General features: G+C 46.6%; 1 protein-coding gene across 1 annotated transcript in view; it reads left to right on the top strand.

Moving 5' to 3' along the window:
• man1a1 (mannosidase, alpha, class 1A, member 1) overlaps positions 1-25,540 on the top strand; it is a 91,771-nt gene that overhangs the window by 25,337 nt on the left and 40,894 nt on the right. Inside the window, exons 2-3 of the mRNA XM_086167376.1 lie at positions 3,582-3,678; positions 19,946-20,061. Of these exons, the coding sequence (XP_086023502.1) occupies positions 3,582-3,678; positions 19,946-20,061 (213 nt within the window). The remainder of the gene's footprint in view (positions 1-3,581; positions 3,679-19,945; positions 20,062-25,540) is intronic.

Here is a 25,540-nt window from a genome sequence, read left to right as displayed (position 1 = left end):
AAAAGACGATCAAGTGGTTAGCTTTTTACCGTTTGGATCAAACGCCTTAGCACCTTAGCACTCCTGTCACTTTAAAAAAATCACACCCTACAATATCTGCCTCAGCAAACTTGTTGTGCATTGCTCTCTGTGACAAGTTATTTATAATTTTTTGTATCTTTTCACCGTGGGTCTTAGAGTAATGCTATCTCTATGATCTGTATGTGTGAACATGGGGGAGTATTTGCAATAAAATTGACTTTGAGTTTGTCTTTTGACTTTGAAAACACCATTCAAAAATAGCCTGGCTGGTCAGCCTTAATGCCTGTCCAACTTAAAACCTGTCCGTCCTAAAACCAGCCCACCTTAAAACTAGTCTACCTTAATAACAGTCCAGCTTAAGTGTCAAACCCAGATTTTAGATTTTGAGTAAGGGTCTGTGCTAAAGTTCAATGTTTTTTTTTTTGTTTTTTTTTGTTTTGTTTTTTTTTTATGCGCAAAAGCACCAAAACTTCTCACTTTCCTGGATGAAGGTCATGCAGATCAGGCACCTCTGTTGAAGACGGGTTCTTTCCTGCCGGTCGCGGAGCTGTCACACGAGCTGGCATGGACACTGTTGTGTAACAGGTGGGAGAGGAATAGCCTGGAAAAGGCCGTGTGAAGAAGAAGAAGAAGAAAAAGACGACAAGCCCAGAGGAGAATAATTAGCAGCTTTGCTGGCTTTGATTACTGGCTCCCGTCCTTGAGATGCACAGGGAACATATGGCCGCCTTTTGTTATGTTTGGGCGTGGCTGCGTTTGTGTGTGTGAGAAAATTATGTTTGTGAAAGCAGAAGTGAGAGTCTCATGTCAGAAGGAAACGGCTGTGAAAGCTCTGAGGGTTGAGGTCCGTGCACAACGTGCAAATGTCCTATTGGCCCACAGCCTGCAGATGTTTTTGACTACAGCAGGAAGTGGTTCTTCAGCTACCGCAAAGCATGAATGCTGGACCCAGAAATGGCGTTTAAAGATTTGCCACATTTGCAGAGACTTCAGAATCTGCAGGAATAAAACCGCCTCAGACTCCAAATGATGAACGACTATAAAACCATGATCTCAGTGTGGATCCAGCGTCAGGTGTATTTGAATCAAAGGAACCAGAGAAGGGGAGGAAACAGGATGCATGTCTGACAGCTGCTGTCATTCACTCATTCGTTATCTGAAGCGCTTACCCTGTAGTCAGTGTAGGGTCGGGAGGCTGGGGCCTTTCCCGGCTGTCATTGGACAAGATGTGGGATTCACCCTAGACCAATCACAGGGCCACACATAGGGACGTCCAGCCATTCATCCTATCATTCATGGGTCACAGAGTGGCACACATCCACTCACTCACTCACTCACTCACTCACTCACTCACTCACTCACTCACTCACTCACTCACTCATATGTCCTATTGACACAAACATCTATTCACCCTGTCATTCACATCTCACAAGTGGGCATACAAGTATTGACCCTCTCCATTGAACCTCCTGCGTGTTTTTGGACTGTGGGAGGAACCCAGAGAACCCAGAAGAACCCAATGTGAAGAGACGAGTCTTCACACAGGAAGCCCTCCTGTGGGACTTCAACCAGAGATCTTCTTGCTAAGAGGCGCTAACCTCTGCACCGCCGAAATCATCTTGTCACTGTCATGTTACATTTCAAGGCAGCGTTGTCACATAAAGATTTGTCATCCCAGGTGCGGCGGCCCGGGCGTGTTGGAAGGGCAACTGACCAGTCGCTGGGCCGGATCCACCCTCCTCCGACAGGTCAACAGGTCTCGATTCCGGGGAGAGTCGTAGCTCCGCTGGTTGACTAGACACAACAGGGTTTGGGTCATTGTCCTCACTGCCCTGGGGGGGAGTCAGCAGTCAGAGTGCTGTAAACACACACACATTTTATCTTGCTCTCTGATACACACTGTGCGTGTCTAGGCACTGAGATGAGGTTTCATGTGGCAATGTGGACCCTTAGATAAGATCCTCTGTGTGTGTCCTGTCAAGGCGCTTCACTAGTATGTCCTGTAAATAATTATATAATGTGCATTATGCAATGGCGGCTTCGGATGTTCTTCCTCTGAAATTATTTCAGTTTTAAAAATTACATTTTGTTTTTGATTTCTTTTATTTAGATCATTTTTATTATTTTTTTTCTGAATTTTTATCATCTGCAATTTTTGCCCATTTTGTACCGCGAACTGTGTGTGTGTGTGTACAAGTGGCTTCCCCTGTCCAGTGTTGAGGGGGTGGGTGGGGGGTACAGGGATTTAGGGTGTCTAATCCAGGATGGGGGGGCGTCGTAACCTGGATTAGTGGCAGCGAACCCGAGATGGAGACGGGAATTCACGCCTGCGCTGAGCCTGCAGACAGATTAGGAAAGGAAAAAAAAGTTATTACTGCTGTGTGTGTGCGTGTGTGTTTCCCAGGCAGCACATAATGTGACTCGGGGAGAGAACATTTGTCCTTTTTCGTGGAGAATAGCGAGGTGGCAGCGGGGGGTGCGTGCGTGCGTGCGTGCGTGCGTGCGTGCGTGCGTGCGTGCGTGCGTGCGTGCGTGCGTGCGTGCGTGCATGTCTTTATCTGTCGGTGGTTAATCTGCCTGGGGTTTCAGGGGCGTAAGGTGAAAGGTCATCGACAAGCACAATATCATTCTTAGGAGAGGAGCCCATTCGTTCTCCACTTATAGCAGATCAGATAGACCTAAGGAAGTATTAAAGGGTGTGTGAGTAATAAAATAACTAAGAAAAAGAAATAAAATATAAGATATATACTCATTTGGTATATATAAAATCTAAAATTAAAGATATATAAACAACAATATAAACAGCAGAGAAAAAACTTATATATAAATATATATAAAAATGACATATGTAAAGTGATGATCGGGTGGGGGTTAGCGCCTCCTCCTCACAGTCAGAAGGTCCCTGGTTGGATTCCCAACCGAGGTCTTCCTGTGTGCAATTCCCATGTTCTCCCCGTATCTGCATGGGGTTCCTCGGGGTTCTCCGGGTTCCTCCAACAGACTTAACACATGCAGGAGGCTCACTGGAGACCCTGCATTGTCCAGATGTGTGACTGGCTGTTTCTCTGTATAACATGTGAATGAGAGAATGAATGGTTTCATATCTCCATGTGATTGGTCCAGGGTGAATCCCGCCCTTGGCCAATGACGGCTGTGATTGGCCCCAGCTCCGAGTGCAGGAAACGAGGTGTAACTATTGAATGAATGAATGACTGTGGCAGTCAGGTACCGCCATGTGACACGGAGTGTGAGATGTTGTGGGGATTCATGTGTTCATCAGTGTGATGACCTACCATGGGAAGAAGCTGTGTGTGAGAGTGCTGCCCCTCCCCCCTGATGGGGAAGGAGATGAGTGATGTTCCTGTTGGTGAGAGGTCCTGGATCGGAGGACAGGCCTGTAGATTCACAGGGAGAACTTTGGTCCGAAAGACCAGACATCATGAGAGGGCTGCAGAGAAACCCTCAGATGAACACTGAATTTCTATCGAAGTTCTCAGTTGCATCCAGCATTTTCTGAGCACATCATTCCTCACTCTGTCCCTACTCTTCCTCCCCGGCAGATGATGAAGCACGCCTGGGAGAGCTACCGACGCTACGCCTGGGGCTCCAATGAACTCAAGCCGATCTCCAAGCAGGGCCACTCCAGCAATCTGTTCGGTGAGAACACACACACACACACCTCTCAGGTGGGGTTGGGGTCCTGGGTGGTCCAGAATGTTCGTCCATCTCTTTTGACGATCTGATCAGACTTCAAAATAGCCGGCATGGACGGGCTTGCTTGTTCGTTACAGCAGAGTGATTAACTAGCTTCTAAACACACACACGCTGCAGCTCCTGGCAGGATATTATCTGCGTGATGAAGCGTGGGGTTCCTTCGTGTGATTGACAGTCACTCGAGGAGGTTTTTCCCGGCGCTGTCCCACTGATTTGTATGGAGTGTGAGGGTTTTGTTTTTTCCATTTGTGAAGAACGAGGAGCACCATCTGATCTCCGAGCAGATAGACCTGTGGAAGGAGCTGGGACTCTGCATCGTGTTGGTTTCACTCGCCGCTGTGCCGTGATGCGAAGCAAACGCTGCTGCTTCCATGAACTCAGACAGATCCTGCAACACAACTGTATGTTTGTTTGTTTGTTTGTGTGCGTGTGTGTGTACATGTGCGTGTACGTGTGCGTGCATGCGTGTGTGTGTGTGTGTGTGTTGAGGTTTTGGGGGATTTTAGCGAAACGCAGCTTGATAGCACACCTGCTTCTCAAGTTGGCGTAGGCTTCCAAGAAGTGTCCACCTCCAGTTTAGTTCCAGGAAGTAGCCTCCTCTGGGGGAACCTTTTAGATGTGCGTTCCCACAGCCAGGGAGCACGTTAGGGACCAGGGGTTGACAGGCACCTTCAGCTCCACACTTCAATACGAACCACAGAAGAAGACAAAGAAGAAGGAGGTGGAATAATAAACATGGTCTATTAGGTTGAAGTGTTCTCTCTTCTCCGTGCACTGTGAGCCAGTGAGCCGTTAGCTAATCGTATTTTATCTGGTCCAAAATGTTGACGTTCCTCTGAGACAATGCTGGCCAGAAGATCTTGGACCTCTTTGTCACTCAATTTGTCGCTGCTTCAGTCCTCTTGGTCCCAGGAAAACATCTGGCCAGTGATGAGGATGGTTCTTAGAAATGGCACAGAGCACTGTGAGGAACCCTGTTCAGTGACTGTTTGGTAACTATGGCAACCAGAAGCTGAATTTCATGAGGCAGATGAAGCCAAGATCTTGACTTTTCAGCCTTGTGTACTTCCTGAAGAGAAACGGCCAAGATGTCGAGTGTTCACTTCCTGTTTAAATGTTTTTTGGGGGGAACGGGGTCATGGTCCCAAACCCCCGCGGAGACCTGGACCCAGAGGTCCCACAGCTGGTTTCCCTCTTTGCTGTGACCTGAATTCTCACTGGGAATATTTATTTATCTGTGTGTGTGTTTGTGTCAGTCGCGGTTGCTCTCTTGACAAGAGGAGATCAAGAGGAGATGTTTTTATTTATCCCCCCCCGGCCCCCCGTTTGAGAGATGAGATGAAGATTTGGCCCCTTTGAACGTTCCTCTGAACCTTGGCTGTGACAGAAGTGACAGCGCCTTTAAAACAACGAGGAAAAACCTTGTAGATGGCGACGTTAAAATGTGGAAATAAATATATAAACCAACAAATAAATAGAAATAAAATAAAATCCATGAAGAGGCTGAAGAACGTGTGTACAAAGCCTGCAGGAAGTCACTGAAGAATCCTCAGGAAGTTATTTCAGAAGATAAAAATACAAATTAACCCAGAAAATGAAACGGGAAAATAGTCATCATCCTTGGTGATGGGTATTCCACCTGTGATTGGACAAGAGGTGGGGTTCGCCCTGGACCGCATTTGCATTCACTCTCTCATTCACATGTCAGGACCATCTCCGCTGAAGTTCCTGCATGGTTTTGGTCAGAGGAACTGGAGAACCCATCAGGGACCTGAACATGTGACACCAGATTAACTCCTGGAGCCCTCCTGTCAGGGTGGAGGGGGCAAACCTGGTCTTCAGGGTCCATCCATGGAGGGAGATGACCAGTCCCACACCGATCCATGAATGAGTGGATGACTGTGTTTCTGACTTGTGAATGGTTGTATGACAGGGTGAATGTCTCTGACCTGTGAATGAGTGAGTGAATGGTTGAATGTCTGATGACTGAATGACAGAGTCCATTATTGTTCTATTTTACATGTGGATGAGTGGGTGAATGGTTGCATGTTTCGATATGTAGACCTGTGATTGGTCCAGAGTGACCCCGCCTCTTGTACAGTGACAGTTGGGATAGGCTCCGCCCCCTGGAACCCTGAGTGTAGGATCTGCGGCATAGATGATGAATTAATGAATCCATTTGCGGCACGTCTACGCTTACATTTTAAGTAATTTTTCATCTTTCTAACAATTCCTTACTCTGAGCACAACTAAATTGGCAAATAATGAGTAAAAAAAGTATTCAACCTATTTTCCATCTGATAAATTTACACCTTGAATAATTTGAGGGATCCATGATATTAATTTCCTCTGTAAGGGTTTGCTGGTTGTTTGGGATGAAAATAAAAATATTTTCAGAGGAAATTAAGAAAAAAAAAAAAAACCAAGCCATAGCTGTCCGTCTCCTCCAGCGAGGGTAAGGGGAGTTGGCCCTCAATATGGAGAGCGTCCTCCCCCCATCTGCACTCCATCCATCCATCCATCCATCCATCCATCCATCCATCCATCCATCCATCCATTCACCCACCTTTCTGGACGATAGAGGAGTGGAACGCAGCTCAGAGAGTGTTGTGGGAGTAGCGCCCGCCGCTAATGGCTGCTAATGGAGGCTCCGACAGGATCAGGTTGTACATTGGCCTGCCACAGATGTTTACTCAGATGGTCACGGCTCCTGTCAATCATGGATGGCTCCGCCCCCGGGTGGAGGGACAGCCCCATGAGGTCCGTGCTCCTCACACACCATGAACATCTTTGACAACGTCATGCTGACTTTTCACACCGTGATGTTTGAGGTGTTTGGTACACACTGCACCTAACGCAATACACACACTGCATCTACACACACTACACACAAAACACACTGCAAGTACACGTAATGCACATACTGCACCTACACAAACTACACACTGTACCTGACACACTACACACACAACACACTGCACCTAAACACAAAATACACAGTCCCTACACACAATACAGATAATACACATCCTGCACCCACACACACACACTGCGCATAATTCACACACTGCACTTAACGCAATACACACACTGCACCCACACACACTACACAAAAAACACGCTGCAAGTACACACACTATACATAGTACACATATTGCACCTAAACACACTACACACTGTACCTTTAACTACACGCACGCAACTCTACACAAACACACACACACACACACACACACAGCAAACACTTCACACTGCATTTTGAAACACACACACACACACACACACACACTACACCTTTAACCCTGCATGCACACACACACACAGTACACGCACTACACACTGCACTTTTAACTACTCTCTCACTTACTCACTTTCACACACACACACACTACACACACTATACACTGCAACCTGCACACAACCAAGCCCCATTTGAGCGAAGCTCCTTGGAGGAAGTGTGTGTTGTTCCACCTTCCACCAACCCTGCAACCTTCCGGCTACGTAATCCTGAGGTTCCTAAACCAATCTTGTGTAACCACTGAAGTGTGTGTTTTGTTTTGTTTTTTTGTGTTTGGTGTCCGTGTACGGATATGGCTGTTTGTTTGCAGAGCTCGCCCTGTTGTGTGTCTGGATCCACATGGACTCTGGCCGGACCTCGGTGTCTGTTAGATAAACACGCGGTGCTTTCCCAGCGAGCGCCGCTCTTCGCAGTACATTAGAGCTTGTTCTTGTCTGACATTTTACCTGACTGGTGAGTGTTGGAGTCACTGAGCCTGGTGGTTGCACACAGGCGGCCTTCAGTAGATCTTCACCACACTTCTCACAGTTGTCCACCTTCGATGGTGTCCCAGGAAGTAGCCTCCCTCGGGGGAACCTTTTAGTTGTGCATTCACACAGGCAGCAAGCGACCGTGGTTGAGGCCAATGTGACGTGCACCTTCGTCTCCACGCCCAAAAACAAACCATAGAAGAAGAAGAAGAAGAAGAGAAAGACGACGTTGACCCTAAGGAGGCCACAGCGTTCATGGAATAATAACCATGGACTATCAGATGATTGGAGTGTTTTTATCTTCTCCCTGCACTGTGAAGAACAACATTAACTGTTAGCTAATCTTACTAATCCTGGTCCAAAATGTTGATGTTCTTCTGAGGCGTAGCAAACCAGAAGATATGGACCTCTTCATCACTCCATTTCACATTGCCTCTGTCCACTTGGGCTCAAGAAAACATCATTCTTAAAATTGGCGCAGAGCAGTGCGTAGGCGTGGCTTATGAGCTCCACCAATCACCTATGAGTTCCTGTTGAAGCGTAAAAAGACGCTGCCCCAGAGTAGGAGCTGAGGTCCACTGTCCCTGGTGCCTCCAGTGAACTGCAGAAACCTCCTCCAGAAAGAAAGAGTGTCTGGTGTCCTGGATGAAAAGGTTTAAATTTTTGTCTCTTTAATTGACACTTTTGTCGCTGCTGGACGATGGGGCTTCATCTTGCTCTCTGTCCGAGCGGGAAGCTGCTTCTCCTGTGCTTCCAAGTAAAAAAAAACCCGACACGTTTGCAGTGGCTCAGTCCAAAATAAACAGCGCAGCAGGTCACGGCACTTTGGAGGTCGCCACTGAGGTCTCCTTCTGTGAGAAAACACCGGGAAAGAAAAAGACAAGACTTTGTTTTTCTGGACCATTTGCTGTTTCGCCCAATTTGACCCGAAGTGCGTCTGTGAGAAAACAATGTGTGTTTTCAGGTGGTTGGATGGAAGCTCTCCGAAGATAGCCGGGGGATATCAAGCAAAATCAAGTCCTTCTGATGGAGCTGAGGATCCCACTTGAAGGCCTGCATCTTCAGAGTGTTGTTTTCCTAATCCAATCTAATCTGGTGTAATCTAATCTCGGGGGTAAATGAAAGTACAGAATGTGGAACCCGGTTAGCATCGGCTCAAGGCACAGCCTCTGGAGCCACCGCTAACTCTTTTGTTTGGGTTGTCATTGATCAATATCAGTACGAGGAGGGGGGCTGTTCACCGATCAATACTTCCCGGGCTCCGATCAGATCGGGATGCTCCGACCTTTGATTGTGACATCACTGTTGAGGACGTCTGATGTAACTTGTCATGTTTTAACATATACTGCAAAGATTTTACTGATCGGTCGCTGAGTAACTTAGTATCTCATTAACTCAACCATCTCATGGTCTCCTAACCATCTCCAGAACTTAACCACCTCATCATAACTCAGCCTTTTCCAAGTAACAATACCTCTCGATTAACTCAAAGTGAACGAACCATCTCAATGGTAACTTAACATCTCACTGGTAACTTAATATCTCATGAGCTACTTAACATCTCATTTGTAACTCAACATCCCATTTGTAACTTAACATCTCATTAGTAACCTAACCAACTCAGTAGTCTAACCATCCCATTAGTAACCTAACCATCCCATTACTTCCTTCTTCTTTTGGCTTTTCCCTTCAGGGGTCGCCACAGCAAATCAACTTTCTCCATCTAACCCTATTCTCTGTATCCTCCTCTCTCCCACCAACTACCTTCATATCCTCTCTCACTATGTCCATAAATCTTCTCTTTGGTTTTCCTCGAGACATCTTGCCTGGCAGCTCCAATTCCAGCATCCGTCTACCAATATATTCAATATCCTTCCTCTGTACATGTCCGAACCATCTTAGTCTGGCTTCTCTGACCGTCTCTCCAAAACATCTAACATGTGCTGTTCCTCTGATACACCAACCATCCGATAAACTAACCATCCCATTAGTGGCGTAACATCTTGTTATTAACCTAACCATCTCATTAGTAACCTTGTCATCATATTAACTTAACCATCTCATTATTAACTTAAATCAAGAATGAGATCAGCCATCTCATTAGTAACCTGGCCATCTCACTATTGAATTTACCATCTCATTAGTAACTTAACCATCTCAGTATTAACCTATCCATCTCACCACTAACTTAATATCTCATTAGTAACTCACCATCTTGTTAGTGACTTAAATCAACTCATAATGACTTAACCAAGCCATCTCCTAATGAACTTACGCATTCATTACATAAATATGATATCCAGCCTGAGCTTCTTTCTTATATAACATATTTCTATACATCTGACCCTTATCTATATATATATGTGTGTGTGTGTGTGTGTGTGTTTGTCCATATGTGTATCTATACCCGCATGCTGAATTCACTCTGTTTACTTTGATCCTGTCTCTCATCATCTATAATCTCATACCTGCTGCTGTGACACTGTAATATCCCTCTGGGATTCATTGTCCATCAATCCTTTCATCCAGAGGAGATGTTCTGGTGGAGGTGCTGATGCGAACACATACACACACACTCTTCTGCCTCGTGATGTTGATGTGATTCCCGTCCCTCCAGTCGGAGCTTCCGTTGCTGCGGGGTCTCCAATTATGTTTGGCGTCTGGAATTTGGCAGGCTGGTGAGGCGGGATCACGCTCGCCGCAGCTGCTTCTCACGCTAAGATTAGCAGCAGAGTGCTAACAGCTGCTCCGATAGCAGTCATGGTCAGTCAGCACAATTATTTATATATATATATATATATAAATAATTGTGTTCATTAATGAAGTGCCTGCTGCTTTTAAAGACAGAGGTCTTTCTTGGATGGTTGAAGGTCCTCGTGGCTCAGGGGTCAGGGGGTCTCCAGAGACCCCGGCTTTGCTTTTACAGCAGAGGTTATCGTCCGTCTCCAGCCTGCACCACTTGAAATGGCCACTGGATGATCAGGGGAGCTCTGCCTCTGACCCTGCCAGGAGAGTGTGTGTGTGTGTGTGTGTGTGTGTGTGTGTGTGTGTGTGTGTGTGTGTGTGTGTGTGTGTGTGTGTGTGTGTGTGTGTGTGTGTGTGTGTGTGTGTGTGTGTGTGTGTGTGTCCCCGCCGGCTCTTTCACCGGTTTTTCAACTGGCCTGACTTACTTCCTCTACAGCCCTCCGCCCCGAAGTAGCTGGACCACCTCTCCAGGTGGTCAAGGAGTTCTTCTTCCACCTGTTTGATTGGCATTGATCAAGAATGGATTCTCTTTTTTTTTTTAGTAAGCTTTTGAATTTTTTATTTTCCTGATACATAACTTTTTTCAGACGCCATCAGGGCACAATCTCAAATGTTGTAATAACTAATTATCCCTTTTTTCCGCCTTCCTTTTTGTGATGTTATTTGTGATTGTCATTAGCCGGCTCTGAGTTGGGGCTCCGTGGTACACTCCAGAGGAGTGAAGGTGGCGAGTGGTCTTCAAACCATAAGAGGGAATGAGTCCGTGAGATGTCCATGGAGGTTCTTGGTCATCCAGGTCATGGTGAATTCTTGTTGAATTTCTTCAAGACTTGAATTGGACTTTCTTCAAGTCAGAAGTGAAGGAGCCTCTGGGATGAGGGTGGGACCATCTTCAAGTGAAGTCCAGTTGGTTGCCACGACAAGATGATTTCACCTAGAGTTCATGAGGGGAATCCTCAGTTTCCTTCCTCCTTGAAATCTGGGAAAAAAATTGGCGACACCCTTCATGTGCTACATCTCTGAATCGCAACCCTTCAGGGATCCAGTCCCGTGTCCCCCAAGCCTGACTGAGTGCTCTTGAGCAAGGCATTGAGCCAGAAGAAGACAGTTCACCGGTGATGGTTCAGCACAGAGATCTTGTTTGGCCGATGACGCTGTGACGTATGTTGAAGTGAAAGCGACTGAAAAGAGAGCCCCACTCTCCTTCTACCTCTTCCTGTTCTTTAATATTTCAGGAAGTTCTCCGTGTTGATAAGCAGAACTCCAAACCGCCAGGTTTTTGATCACCACGGAGGAGAAGAGTAGGTCCTCTTGTGAAGGCTTCTTTTTCAAAAGTCCAGCTGTAATTGCCGACTCCAAGTTACAACCCTGAGCGCGGAATATGAGATAGGTTCTGAGGCTAAATGCTTCGGCCATGCTGACTGTCCAAGCCTTGCCACAGGACCGGGTGTGTGATGGGTTTTGTCTGGTGAGCCCGCTGGCAGCGGGATGAGCGGGCAAAAGTTCAGCGGTGGTACTGGTCAGAAAAGATCTGGCCGCATGCGGCAGCCAGTTTCTGATCGACGTTGGATGCGTCTTTGCGGTCGCGACCCCAATCATCACGCCGATGGAAGCCCACTCCCCCACTGGGAAGTACGGCTCCGCTGCTTGCTGGGTGCAGAGGCCGCGTTGCTTTAGCAGTCTTCTTTTAATTTATTTTCAGACAAGTCATTTGCTCGGTTCTATAATTTGACATTGGGTTCTTGGCCGCCGCGGCCGCTACCACACAGCATTGTGCACGGTCGTGTTCGTGCACGCACACAGCAGGCTCTCTGAATCAGATATTCGATCTCGGTAATTGAAATGGATAGAGTAATTCTGCCATGGCCCTCCCTCAGGTTTTCATACTCCTTGGCTGAATGCGTGCATGTGTGCGTGCGTGCGTGTGTGTGTGTGAGAAAGAGATTGTTTTGTGTTGATGTTGTAAATTGCACTCTGCACAGAGGTGGGTGGGATGAGGGAGCGCTGCAGCGGCAGAGCAAAGGCAGTATAACTACATATGCATGCGCGCACACACACACACACACACACACACACACACACACACACACACACACACACACATACACATAGTCCTGAACCTTTTTTTTTGCTGGGAAATGATGAGCATGCATCCTCGGCGGGCGAATTTACCCGCGAGACAGACAACCCTTCACCGAGGGCTCCAAAGTGTCAGGACCCGGGACGCTCCTGAACCAGAACTGCTGATCGTCACCTCCACACAAATAAAAACACACACACAAACCTACACACACACTTCATAACACAGACCTACAAACCCTGGTGTTCCCTCCACTCTGCCTCTCGCAGGCTCTTGATCCACCCATTTGTTTCCAATTAGTTTAACGATTCATGCGGTTTTCCGCCGCATCTCAACAAGCTTGCAGTTTTCACAAGCACTTTATGACTGTTTGCGTTTCGGAAATAAAATTAAAAAAATGGCTAAATGGAAGCTGAAGGTTTGCGGATGCCACAGTCAGGTTCCAGGACAGTAAGAATCTGAAAACGGCAGCCGTGAAAGGTTTAATTTTCATTTTCGACCTTCAAAATGTGATTGGTCCATTGCCGGTGGTCCTGAAGACATATGATGTCGGAAACGGAGGGAGGCAACCCGTTGAAGGTATTTTCCTTCACATGATGTTAGTTGGTGGACTTGTCAAGTGGTTGGTCAGTGGATTTGGATTGTCTGGTCAATCAAAGCTTACCTGGAGGCTTCCATGGAGATGGGAGTGCCACTGGGAGGCCAGGAACCGGAAAGACGTCGGCCATGAAGCACAGGGAGTCTGGAAAAGGTCAGGGACCAAGACGTGGCGCAGCTAGTCTGACAAGGATGGGCGGAGGTGGCCAGGATCCTCCTGGAAAGGGATACCTGCTGACCACCATCTTGGAAGGACCAGAAAGGACAGGAGGCAGGCGTGAAGAGGTTTCAAGAGAGCTCGAGTCCAGTTTGTGGGTTTGGACACTCACATGACCTACAGGTTTTCAGCAGGAACATTTGTGGATGAGAGGGGTATTTTGGTGCTGCCTCATTGGAGAAATCATTACTGTGTCTTGTTTGTCCAGCGATTTGTGGACCAGAGAAACCAAGCTTTTCTGAGCTCTTCATCCACAAGTCGGGAGGACGTCTCAAGAGGTTTTGGATCAGCAGCAATGGTGCTCCATGTAGTCCTCCTGCCCACCAGCCTGCTCCTGGTAGAACCTCAGGAGCATTTGTATGAAGGTGCTCTGAACATGTCATTCGGGCCAGACCTGCTGCTGTGAACAAAACGTATTTGTCTTCGCAGTGCGGAGTCTAGGTCAACTCCTCCTCGGCCTTGGACACCGCTGTCTCTGAACATGTGTAACAACACCTCTTGGAGTTTATCTCTGAAGATATGATTAAAAAGCTGAAAACCTGTCTTTCCCTGTCCAACCACTCAAAGCTCCTTGGACAAGACACGTCAAGTGTTCAACCAGACTCACCTTCCCGTTTGCGTTTTTGATCTTTTATTCTCACTGTCGCACAACTACAAAGACAAAGGAATTATTAACATTTCAAACGGGCGCGATGAGGTGTCGAATCTGCGTTGTCTGTCCTTGTCTGTCTACCTTTGCTGTTCTTCAGCAGCTGTTTAGAGCAATGAAAGGACTCCTGGAACCCTCCGCCCTCCCAGACCCATGTTTTTCTTGTGAGGTTAAATTCCCGATGCCTCTTCATTCAAACCAAACACGACAAGGGCGCCAGCAACACCACCGGTCTGGAAAGCAGACGCCCGGAGATGTAGCCGTCTCTGAAGGAAGGTTAAAAAGGCTCCCCGCTGCGGCTCGGATCTCCGGGAACGGTGCCAGACGCTCGTGCTAACCTGACCCGGGTTGGGTTTGATTTATTTTTCTGTTGAAAAATGTTTTTGTGAGTACACATTGCTCACAATGGGAGATGGCCGGGTCCTCAGAGACAGACGGCTCAGTATGCTTTTGGCCATCATTGGCAGGGCTAAACACACAACACTAACAGTTTGCAGGTGATCCTCCGGCAATCCTTCTGCGACAGAACAGGCTTGACTTCATGCAGCATTTAAAACCTGGATTCATGTCCAATCCGATGCTCACAACGCCTTCTGATCCTCCTGAGGACGTGGCTCAGGATGAACATACGCAGCTTCCCCTGCCAGGCTCTGCAGGAAAAACATGAACATTCCCAACACTTGTAACTCGGTATCCTCGGCCTGTTTTCTGAATCACAGCTGGTTTTGCCGTCCCACAATCTCCATCTCCCGGCACATTCAGAGCATCGTGACCAACCCCCTGCCAATGCCTCTGGTCCGCAAAGCTCATTTTGCAGAGTTTCTGATGATCTTGTGAAGGTTGGAGGTCTGTTTGGCATAACCCACCCCCTCCCCCGCCCACCACTGCTTGACCGGTTGTTCGTCACAGCTCCCCACCACATCGGCCCTTCCTGTCAAACACCCGGCTGTACCTTTCAGTGTAACCTTGACAAAAACTGTTGATGCTTGAATATTCTCCCGTAAAAGTCAAGGGGTTAACACATTTCAAGCATTCCAAGTGTGTGTGTGTGTGTGTGAGCGTGTGTGTGTGTGTGTGCGCGTGTGTGTGGTGCGCAAGCACGTTAGTGCACACTCATGCTTTCTGCCTACAATAACACGATTAGACAAAGGCTTAGCAATCACTTTTTTCACTCACCTCCTTCCTATGACCTCTCAAGCAGCTCCAGCCAGGACTCGGCGTCGGAGCGGTGTTCGGAGCTAAGCGGGATCAGATGGCACAATTGGGGGCGCAGGGTTATCCAGACGGGGATCAAATGCTGAGAATTAAGGCTTAAACCTGGAGTCTGCCTGTTCCACGGAATGCTGGAAAGCCGAGAAGGGTGGCGAGCCGTGGACAAGAGTTGGGGATTTTGGCAGAACGGGCTGCATTTTTCATGACAAAGTGGAGTAAGAAGCTTTATTTGAATATCAAGGACGACTCTGACTGCTGTCAGTCCTTTTCACGCCACAGACACTGTTTCTGGGGGGGACAGAGCTGCTGACTTAGTGCGAGGAGCTGATGTTCATTTATCTCCGCCGATAGAGGCAGAGAAAGACGGTCCCTGGCCTGTTGTCTAGCTGCCTGTTGTGACAGAATACTTGAAAGATGAGATCTAGTTTTGTCTTATTAGGAGGATTTGTCAGGTCTAAAGTATTGGCAGTAAACATGGGGATCCGTATGTGCTTGAATATGTATGATGTTTTTAAGTTATCGAACCATGCGGACAAGAAAAAGAGGAAGAAGTCAAATTCAGTCAAACACACATTACAACCTCATCAGCATAATGTGAACTCTGCTTTGAGCTATCACGTATGAGGCCTGAGCTGCCGGGAAAACATGGTGTGGGTGGAGAAATTGCGACTGTAATTTCCGGATTATAAACCGCTACTTTTTTCACAGGCTTTGAAAACTGTGGCTTAAACAACAATGCATCTAATTTTTGGGGGGGCCAACAAGCTTCACACTGCCAAAACATTATTTTGAGGCTATTCAATTCCAACAGCGAAGAAGACGACTTTAATGGTTTTAGGACGCAGGAGGAAGACTAAGATACTGATTAGCTGGGGTAGGACAAAGCGGGGAAAGAAAATGGATGGATGGATGGATGGATGGACTTTTCCTTGACTTATTTATTATATATCTTTTCCATCAGCCATTTTACAGGCACTGTTTGGGAAAAAAAAGCATTCCCAGTACATATTTTTGGATGTTACTGGAATGTATTTAATTAAAAGTTGAAAAAATATTTCTGTTTAAATATCTCATGTTACAACGTTGACAACTGCGGTGTAATTTACTTGTAAATACACATGTATATACGTTACATATATTTTTATATTTTTACATACTTTGTCTATCTTGATTCTTCCCCACTTGAGTATAGCAGGGTAGCAGGAGCAGCTTTCAACAAAAAGCAATTTACCCCTGGGGGATCGATAAAGTTCTAATTCGGATTAAATAGACTAAAAACTAGTCTTTAGACATGAGCAGGTGCGATATGATGCTTTTCCATGAGCCTTTTCCAAATCTTTTCAAGGTCCTCTGATGATGGTTACCGTCAAGGTGTAATGTGAAGCTGTCTCAGTAGCGCTTTGTGTTTCAGGATGACCTCCTGGAACTGGGGAAGCTCTTTCAGGGAGGAGACAATCTCCATTTCACATGACCTGGAGTTGCAGGGCGGACAGTATTGTGATGGTGGTGGGGCAGATTGAATTTCATCAGCTAGGTGTGTTTGTGTGTCACCCTTTGTGTTCACACTCATGATCTCATTCACCCGGCCTCCCTCCAGGGGTGTCCGCCCTCACCTTAGCTCTTCTCCCTCCTCTCCACCTGCTGCAAACCTGGAGAGCAGCACCTGAAGGCAGCGTGACGAGAGGCCCGTCCTGCGCTTTCCTCCTCCAAATCGTCCTCCACCCTGGTCTCCATCTTGTCCATTGTCTTCTAGCTGGAGTCTTCACGAGTCCCCTCCAGACGGATCTGAGAAGGATCTGGAAAGGATTCCATTCCAGGAAGTTCCACCGCCATAAATCTTTATGTCGCATTTATTATAATAAATTTGAAAAACCCTCCGAGCCCCCGGAAGTCCCCTTTTTGATTTTAGCTTCTCGAGAAAACGAGCAGGAGCTAAAAGGAAGAGGGTCCGGAAGAAGGGATAGGAGAAGATTGCCAAGGTGAACAGCATCAAAATGGCCAAAAAGAATATCCAGGGGTCTTTGCATGTTTCCTTCAACCCCTCTTCACACAAGAAGGTCCAGATGTCTTCTCTGCTTGTTGACGTTGGTATTTTAGACTAGAAATCTGCACTGGTGAGAAGGTCAGCATGAGCTGCAGAGAACTTCTAAGAAATGTCCAGCTCCAGTGTAGTTCCAGGACCAAGCTTCCCCCAGGAGAACCTTCCAGATGTGCATTCCCACAAGGGCCATAGTAGGGATGGGTGTGACGTGCACCTTCAGCTCCACACCAAAAACAAGCTATGAAGAAGAGGAAGTTGATGTGGATACCATGGAGGTGGAAGCTGCCACCGAGTTCATGGAATAATAACCATGGACTCTCAGATGGTTGGAATGCTTTTGTCTTCTCCTTGTGCTGAAGAACCCCATTAGCTGTTGCGAGCTTTGCCCTTTTTCTGGCCCAAAATGTAGATGTTCCTCTTGCAAGCCCTGGAAACCCCTCTGAGGTATAGCAGGCCAGAGGAGCTTGGACCTCTTTGTCACTCCTTTTTCCGCTGCTTCTGTCCATTTTGTCCCACGAGAACATCGTACAAGTGACCACAATAGGTTTTTAAATGGTTCCCCATGGTCCACAAGAGGTATGTGGTAGTGACCATGGGTTATGAGCTCCACCAAGCACCTCTGAGCTCCTATGGAATTGAAAGAGGACCCTGCCTCAGAGTAGGGGCTAAGATGGTTCTAGGAGCTGAGGTCCAGGGTGTCTGGTTCCTCTGCTGTCCCAATTCACCAAGAAATGGAACTTGCTCCTGAAAAGGTTCTAGCTGGAGTTCTAGATCTTCCTCTCTTCCTTTACCAGATCAGCTCGGTCTTCTCCTGTGTCCCACATGGACCCGCAGATGTTTGGGTCCACTGCTGAAATTCTTTTTCAGAAAGTTCTGCACATTGTTTGGTTGCACTCAAGGATTGTTGTCAGCGTGATGGACTACTTTCACTTCTTACATACAAACACACACACACACTAAAACACACACACATACTGGGGAAAGCTGTACTTTAGACCTGTCAGCTGTGAGTTAACAGGACAGTAGGGAAGCGGCTCTGACCTGAGATGACTCCCTACCACACCACTGAGCTCCACTCCCTCAGAGGAGGGAGCGAATGTTCCTCATGCCTGGAGGTTCTCGGTGGTCCAGCTGATCAGCGATGGCGGAGACTCTCCCATCAGGAGCTTTTCTTCTGAACGGCCGCGGGGAAGTTCAGTGTTCATCAGTGGTTGGCTCCTCCCCCTCGGAACGAGGAGGTCCCAGGAGCTTCAATGTTTTCCCCATGTCTGTGTGGGGTTCACATGCAGGAGGTTCATTGGGGACCCTGGATTGCCAAGTGAATGAACAAGTGAACGGCTTATGTCTGCAGATGATGTGTGGATGAAAGGGTGAATGGTTGCATGTCTCTATATGAGACCCTGTGATTGGTCCAGGGTGAACCCGCCTCTCGTCCAATCACAGCAGGGATAGGCTCTGGCAGCAGTGGGACAATTAATAAATGAATGAACGTCTGATTCTCAGCTGAACTCACTGAGCTCACGTCCATTGATTCCTAGCTTCTTCGGTGTAAGTATATTTGTATGTGTCCTGTCCAATCAGGCTCACACACAAACACACACACACACACACACACACACACACACACACACTAATTACCACTACGCACAGAGGTAGTTTAGTGGTGGTGCACAAGGTAAAAATTACTTCCTGTTCCCACGTATTTGATGGATGGAGCCGCGTCTGCTTTTCTTTAACATTCATCCATCAACTTCTTCTTCAGACCCTCTCCCCTCTCCCCCACCACTGGGATGAAGTGAGCGAGGATGGAGGGAAGGAAGGAAGGGAGGGACGGAGTTAGGGAAGGATGGAGGGAGGAGGTGTAGAAGATGTGATGGTGTTGGTGGAACGTCTTGGACATGTTTCTCTTTCACAATGGGGAGATGGAGATGATGTTCCTCTGTGTGTCTGTTTGAGTTAGATATTCAATTTCCAAACCCTCTCCCTAATTTTCAAACATGACCACTCTGTAGCCGCAGCTAACATGGACGCTAGCAGAGCTGCTATGGGTGAACCAAACCAAGGGGCGTATCACACATGCACACACACACTAACACACACACAAACACACACACACACACACACACACACACACACGAGTGTGTGATGGACGTCCACTGTGATATATCCTGGAAAATACCTGAGTACTGCAGTATCCATGGTATTTCTATCATGTCCTCACACACTTTTTGAAATGAGACGACGGTGTGTCCATCACCTTTGACCGTGTGTGTGTGTGTGTGGGTGTGTGTGTGTCTGTGTGTCTGTGTGTGTGTGTGTGTGTGTGTGTGTGTGAGAGAGAATTAGATGAGATGAGATGAGATGAGATGAGAACAACTTTATTAATCCCGAAGGAAATTGTTGTGCCAGAGTTTCAAGTAAAAAACATAACAGTAATAGATGATAGTAGAAAGGAGGAAGAATAAGAAATATAATGAAATATGAATCGTCTTAACTGTTAGCAGTAACTACAAAGATTGAAGATTCCCTGCGGCTGAGGGAAGAGGAATTAAAAAGTCTGATAGCCTCAGGTAGGAAAGACCTCCTGTGGCGTTCAGTGGAGCTTATTAGATATTAGATATTGAATTAGATATTCAATTTCCAAACAATCGCCAATTTTCAAACATGGCCATTCTTGAGCAGCCGCTAACATGGCCGGACGCTAGCATAGCTGCTGTGGGTGAATCAAGCTGAGGGGTACACGGTGGTGTATCCTGGAAAATACTTGAGTACTGCAGTATCCGTGGTAACGATGTCCATCATGTCCTCACACACTTTTTGAAATGAGATGAAGGTGTGTGTCCATCACCTTTGACTGTGTGTGTGTGTGTGTGTGTGTGTGTGTGTGTGTGTGTGTCGCAGGGAGTATAAAAGGCGCAACCATCGTGGACGCCCTGGACACGCTCTACATCATGGAGATGTATGAAGACTTCGACGCAGCCACAGAATGGGTGGAGAAGAACCTGGACTTTAATGTGGTACGGAGGAGACGGTTATTATTATTCATTATAAGTTAATTAAAAAGCCTCTGGGTGGAGGAGCTGAGAGGACGAGGAAAAATATCGCCTTTTTATTTAAAACATTTTCAACAATAATTTTTTTACACCTTAGATAGCATTAATAACTTAATACATAATCAATTTAGAACATTACTTAAGCAAATAAGCTTACCAGTGATATAGAAGTAAACATTTTGCTTTTTTTTTTTTTTGTACAAATGAATGTCAATATTGGTGATTGCAGTTAATAAGCATGTTATTACTGCCTTGTTACAGTGTAATTACAAGATAACACTCTTTATAAGCCCTTTTCAAGCACATGAAGCTTATCATCTTGTGAGGCGTCACGAGATGATAATTCCGGTGTTGTAACATTTAATCCGAAAATTCCCGGACATAACAAGCAGCCATGTTGGATGAATCTTCTGGCGGTGATACAGGAAGACTCTATGACATATTTTTAGTAATTTCTAGATAATGATTACTGCCTTAGACTGCCTTCGGTGAAGGTTCTGAGCAGAATCTGGTCCAAAGCTCAATGGAAAAGCGGTCCGTCTCCCTGCCGGTCATTGTGTTTGCAGGTTCTCAATTGGTTCTTTTTCTGAGTAGGACCTCAAACCCTCACTTGGGCGGCGTCAGGCCTGAGATGAAGAACCAGCACCTCAGAGTCCTCAGTTAAAGAAAGTGGAGGGCTCCCTCTCTCTGGGTCGGATGGATTGATAGATTCAGGAGGCCAAAACGAGTTTCCTTCTGATGTCTGAGCTCTCTGAGATAGAGTGTGGAGCGGCATCATCTCCATCTGGTCAGGGAGCCTCCTGGACGCCTCCCCGGTGAGATGTTCCTGGCACGTCCCACCAGAAGCAGGACCAGTTGGCCGGGGAGATGGAAGCCTGGCTCTCCAGCTGCTGCCCCCGAGGCCCCGTCGTGGAGAAGACGGATGGAATTTGAAGCTTTCTCCTCCCCCTGCGTGAAACAGCATTTCTCCCATGGAAGTATCTAATCCCCGCGGTTCTCCTACTCTTCCGTGCCATCAAATCAATTCTCCTCCTTCCCCCAGACAGCAGGCCGCCAAGGACGCCGCTGACGGAAAAACAGGCATGAAAATCTGATCTGCCTCAGAGCGGCAGCAGGTTCTTGCTGAAGACTTGAGGCCAGAGGAGGCTGAGGGTCCTTCACTGCCCAAGGACACTTTGGCATGCAGACATGGAGGAGGCGGGAATAGAACTGCTAACTTTCTGGCCAGAGGACTTTGGGTCGTGATGTCTCGCTGAAGTTTGACCAGCTGTCTGGGAATGTCATTTATCCATTTATTCATTCATTATCAACAACGCTTATCCTCCAGTCAGGGTCAGGGGGGCAGAGCTTGAGCAAAATTCCAGCTGTGATTGGACGAGAGCAGGATTCACACTCTCATTCACACCTCAAAGAGAGCTGGAGGCCACGAAGCTTCATCTTCATTGCTGAAAGCCTCCTCAGAGCTGTGACGTCAGGGTGGAGGTTGACGGGCAGGCGTCGCTCACCCTCGTTGCTCCCCTCCGGTCCCCATGGCAACGCCATCCGAGGAGCACCGCGCTTTCTGATGTGTTTTTAAAAAGGCTTTGCAAACTTTGTGTGTGTGTGTGTGTGTGTGTGTGTGTGTGTTTATGTGTTGAGCTCAGGTATTTACAAAGGGAAAACAACACCATGAGTTTAATTCCCGCTGACATCCATGATGGCGCCGCCAGCCATGTTACTGAGCAACATCAGCTTATTACCCTTTCATTAAGGAAGTTAAAAGGAAAAAAAATCAAAGGTTGCGATGTTCTAATCGTCAATCATTGATCTCATTCATGTCATTCAAGTCATTCCTTCCGTTTTTTTAATCCAAATAATTTTCATGTAGCTTTAGACGTGTTCCATGTTTGATTTATCCCGCTCCTGTGTTATTACAAAGTTATTAGTTTAAGGTTAGCTATCATCCACGTCAGCGTCGCAGTTCATCTTGACGAAAATGTTTCCACAGTAACAACCTTAAACTTTATTGATCAGACCCTTTCCGATAAGATTCTTTCCAGTTAGTCTGATGGATCAGGAGGCTCGTTGGCTCTCCAGCCACTCATTGTGAGGCTTGTCTCGTCTCTGAGGGGTCAAAGGTTGACCGAGACGATGGTGCTGCCAAAACATGCACACACACACACACACACACACACACACACAGACACAAGATATTCCCACCTACTCGTAAAAGGATAAACATAATGAGCTTGAAATTGTCGCCTGTTAAATCTTTTATGCAGCAAATTTTTCTTTCACAGCGTGAAATAAAACATTCTGTGTGTCTGGTTGTGTGTGTGTGTGTGTGTGTGTGTGTGTGTGTGGTGGAGGAAATTCTTTGATTTTCCCTCTGCAAGGTTATCGATAAAAGCCAGAGGCGGGGAGGCAAACAGTGACCCGTGGATCCATAGCTGGGAAACACACATACACAAGCGTGCGCACACGAGATGGCAAACTTGTTTTTTTATTGCTTTTATAGTCTTTCAGGTTTTGATTTACCCCTGAAAGTAGCTTTTGTGTTGTGTGTGTGTCTGTGTGTGTCTGCGTGCATGTGCATGTGCTAGTGTGTGTGCACAAACATTGCGAGCTCTAGAAGCCTGTCCAGTTAAGCAGAAACAACGGTTTGATATCACTTGAGGGATTTATTGAGAAACAACGCCCCTGTGGATGCTTGTGGTATTACAGCTGGACTCACTGAGTGAATGGGTGAATGTGATCCAGTAAGAAGGTAATTGAAGGTTTGCATAGGTGGAAAGCATCTACCTACCTACTTAGCTCGCTAGCAGCTACAGATGGTGGTTCTGACTAAGTTGGTAGAGCAGGTGTCCCTGGATTCAAAAGGTCGCTGGTTATATTCCCAGCTCCTCCCGTCTGTGTGGTGAAGTGCCCTTTGGCAAGACTGAACCACTCCCACTTGCTCCCACTTGTATGCTCAGGGCCTCGCTAGTCAAGCCTGCTGCCAGGGTTGTGTGAATGGCTGAATGTGGATGGATGAAAGCAAACGTCTCCTCCCGGTCCTCCTGCTGCTGCTCCTTTGAGGAGACCTCACCGGAAGGCTCAGGGACAGATACAAACGCCTGTACGTTTTGACTTCTCCACGGCGTGAAGGAATGCGGCTCCTGGAGGAGCCTGGAAATAATTTGTTTCTAATGAGATGGAATTAGAGACGCAATCTCTCATCTTCATCAGTGACTCAGCCGAGGCACAATGGCGCATCGGGAAGCTGCTCCTCCGGCCCGCCATGGGGTTTTGTTTTGTTTTCCACACGCGTCATTGTCTTATCTGCACTTGTCAGCACCCGACTGGTGAGAGGCGTCACTCCGACACAAAAACAGAAAACCTCCATCCGACTCCGGCGCGGATTCATGAAGACGTTTTTTTATCCAGAAAGCGAGGTGCTGTGAGCTGGAACGCACAGCCGAGACCAACTTTCAGTCTTCTGTCATTGTTCTTGCCATTGTGTCGCCATAACAACGGGCTTTAAATAGAGGCTTTGTGATCCTTTTTTGATTTTTTTTTTTTTTTTTTTTTTAAATGCGCTGCAAGTTTGAGCGGCCAATCCGCCGCTGCTGGAGGCGAGCAAACAGGTCGGAAAGGACTCATACACAAGGCAAGGAGCGCCAACTTTCTGTCATAGACGCCAATCATGCATGTCAGTCTGGAAGGATATGGAGGTTGATGGTTGAGGTTTCCACAGTTCCAAGTGATCAGACACACAGGCACAAGATGACATTTGCTGTGACGTATGACTGAGAGGGGGAATGGCTGCATATCTCTATATATGTGAATGAGTGAACGGTTGACTGTCTCCACAAGAGCTGAAGATGGTCGTATGTCTATATGATGCATGAAGGATGGGTGAATGTTGTCTATCTCGATGTGATGTGTAAATGAGAGGGTGAAAGTTTTATTTCTATATATGTGAATGAGAAGGTGAATGGTTGTGTGTCTCTATGTTACTTGTGAATGGTTGTATGTCTGTATGATATTCACATATTTTCATGTATGTAAGTGAGAAGGTGAAGAGTCGTATGTCTTAATGATGTGTAAAAGAGAGTGAATTGTTTTTTTGTCTCTAGATCATGTATGAAAAGAGGGTGAATGCTTTGTGTCTCTACATGATCTGTGAAGGGTTTTGTCTCTATGATGTGTGAATGAGTGAGGGAAATTATTTCCATATATGTGAATGAGAAAATGAATAGTTGTATGTCTATAATATGGATATATTATGACAATTCATGTAGACATACATGTAGACGCCATGTAGACATACAATCATTCACCCTCTCATTCATTCATCATGAATGAATGAGAGGGTTGTATGTCTACATGGTTGTATGTCTACATGGCGTATGAATGAGAGAGTGAAATTCTTTTTCCATACATGTGAATGAGGGTGAATGGTTGTGTATCTCTACAAGACCTGTGAATGGTTGTCTTTCTGTATTACTTGTGAGTGAAATGGTTAATTGTTTTAGATCTATAAGGTGTGTGAATGCGTGAGTGAAATTTTTATTTCTAAATGTGAATGAGGGTGTGAATAGTCGAATGTCTATGTGATGAGTGAATGAGAGGGTGAATGGTTGTATGTGTCTGTGACATAAATGAGAGAGTGAATAGTTTTGTCTTTATATGGTGTATGAGTGAGCGGGTGAATAGTACCATATTTTCACGACTATAAGGCGCACATAAAGGCTTCAATTTTCTTCAAAATGTGCGGCGCGCTGTATAGTGCAGTGTGCCCTGTGTGTGTGTTGTTGTAAGGTGGATGTAGTAGAGAACACCATGAGAACGTTAAGGGGGGAAGTGTGGGCGTTGATTGTATTTTAAGAACAGCTATGTGCGTTATGCAGAACACCGTTGTTTTAACAACCCTGAAAACATCGCCAACAAACACATCACCAACATGGACGAGGTGCCACTCACTTTCGACTGTGAGTCACACTGTGGAGAAGAAGGGGACCAGCACGGTAGCGATACGCACAACGGAGTACGAAAAGTCTTCTTGGAGACCACAGTTTCACTAAGAGTGGAAGGCAATTTGCAAATGGATTGTAGATGCTTGGGCTAACGTGTCTGCCGGCACTGTTGTTCGAGCTTTCGCAAAAGCCGGCATCATTTCTGAGGAGCCGCGCGGCACGGAAAGCCACTCTGACAGTGAAGAAAGTGAACCTGGCATGTTTGATGGAGATTTAGCGCAGCTGTTCAAATCAGAAACAGAGGATGAGGACTTTGATGGGTTCGATTGATGACGATTACCGATAAAAAAATTTGAATACCAAACTCAGTTTTGCTCCTGCTCTATTTTTAAATACGCACACTTGTATGTTTGTGTGTGTGTTGTTGTTGTAAGGCAGACGTAGTAGAGGACACCATGAGAACGTTAAAGGGGAAAGTGTGGGCGTGGATTGTATATAAAACGCGC

The sequence above is a fragment of the Fistularia commersonii genome, chromosome 20 (assembly GCF_037954325.1).
Source record: "Fistularia commersonii isolate RoL2024-O1a breed Wild chromosome 20, RoL_Fcom_v1.0, whole genome shotgun sequence".
Classification (NCBI taxonomy): Eukaryota; Metazoa; Chordata; class Actinopteri; order Syngnathiformes; family Fistulariidae; genus Fistularia; species Fistularia commersonii.
The sequence above is the reverse complement of the archived record's forward strand: the minus strand, read 5'-3'. Positions and strand labels throughout refer to the sequence as shown.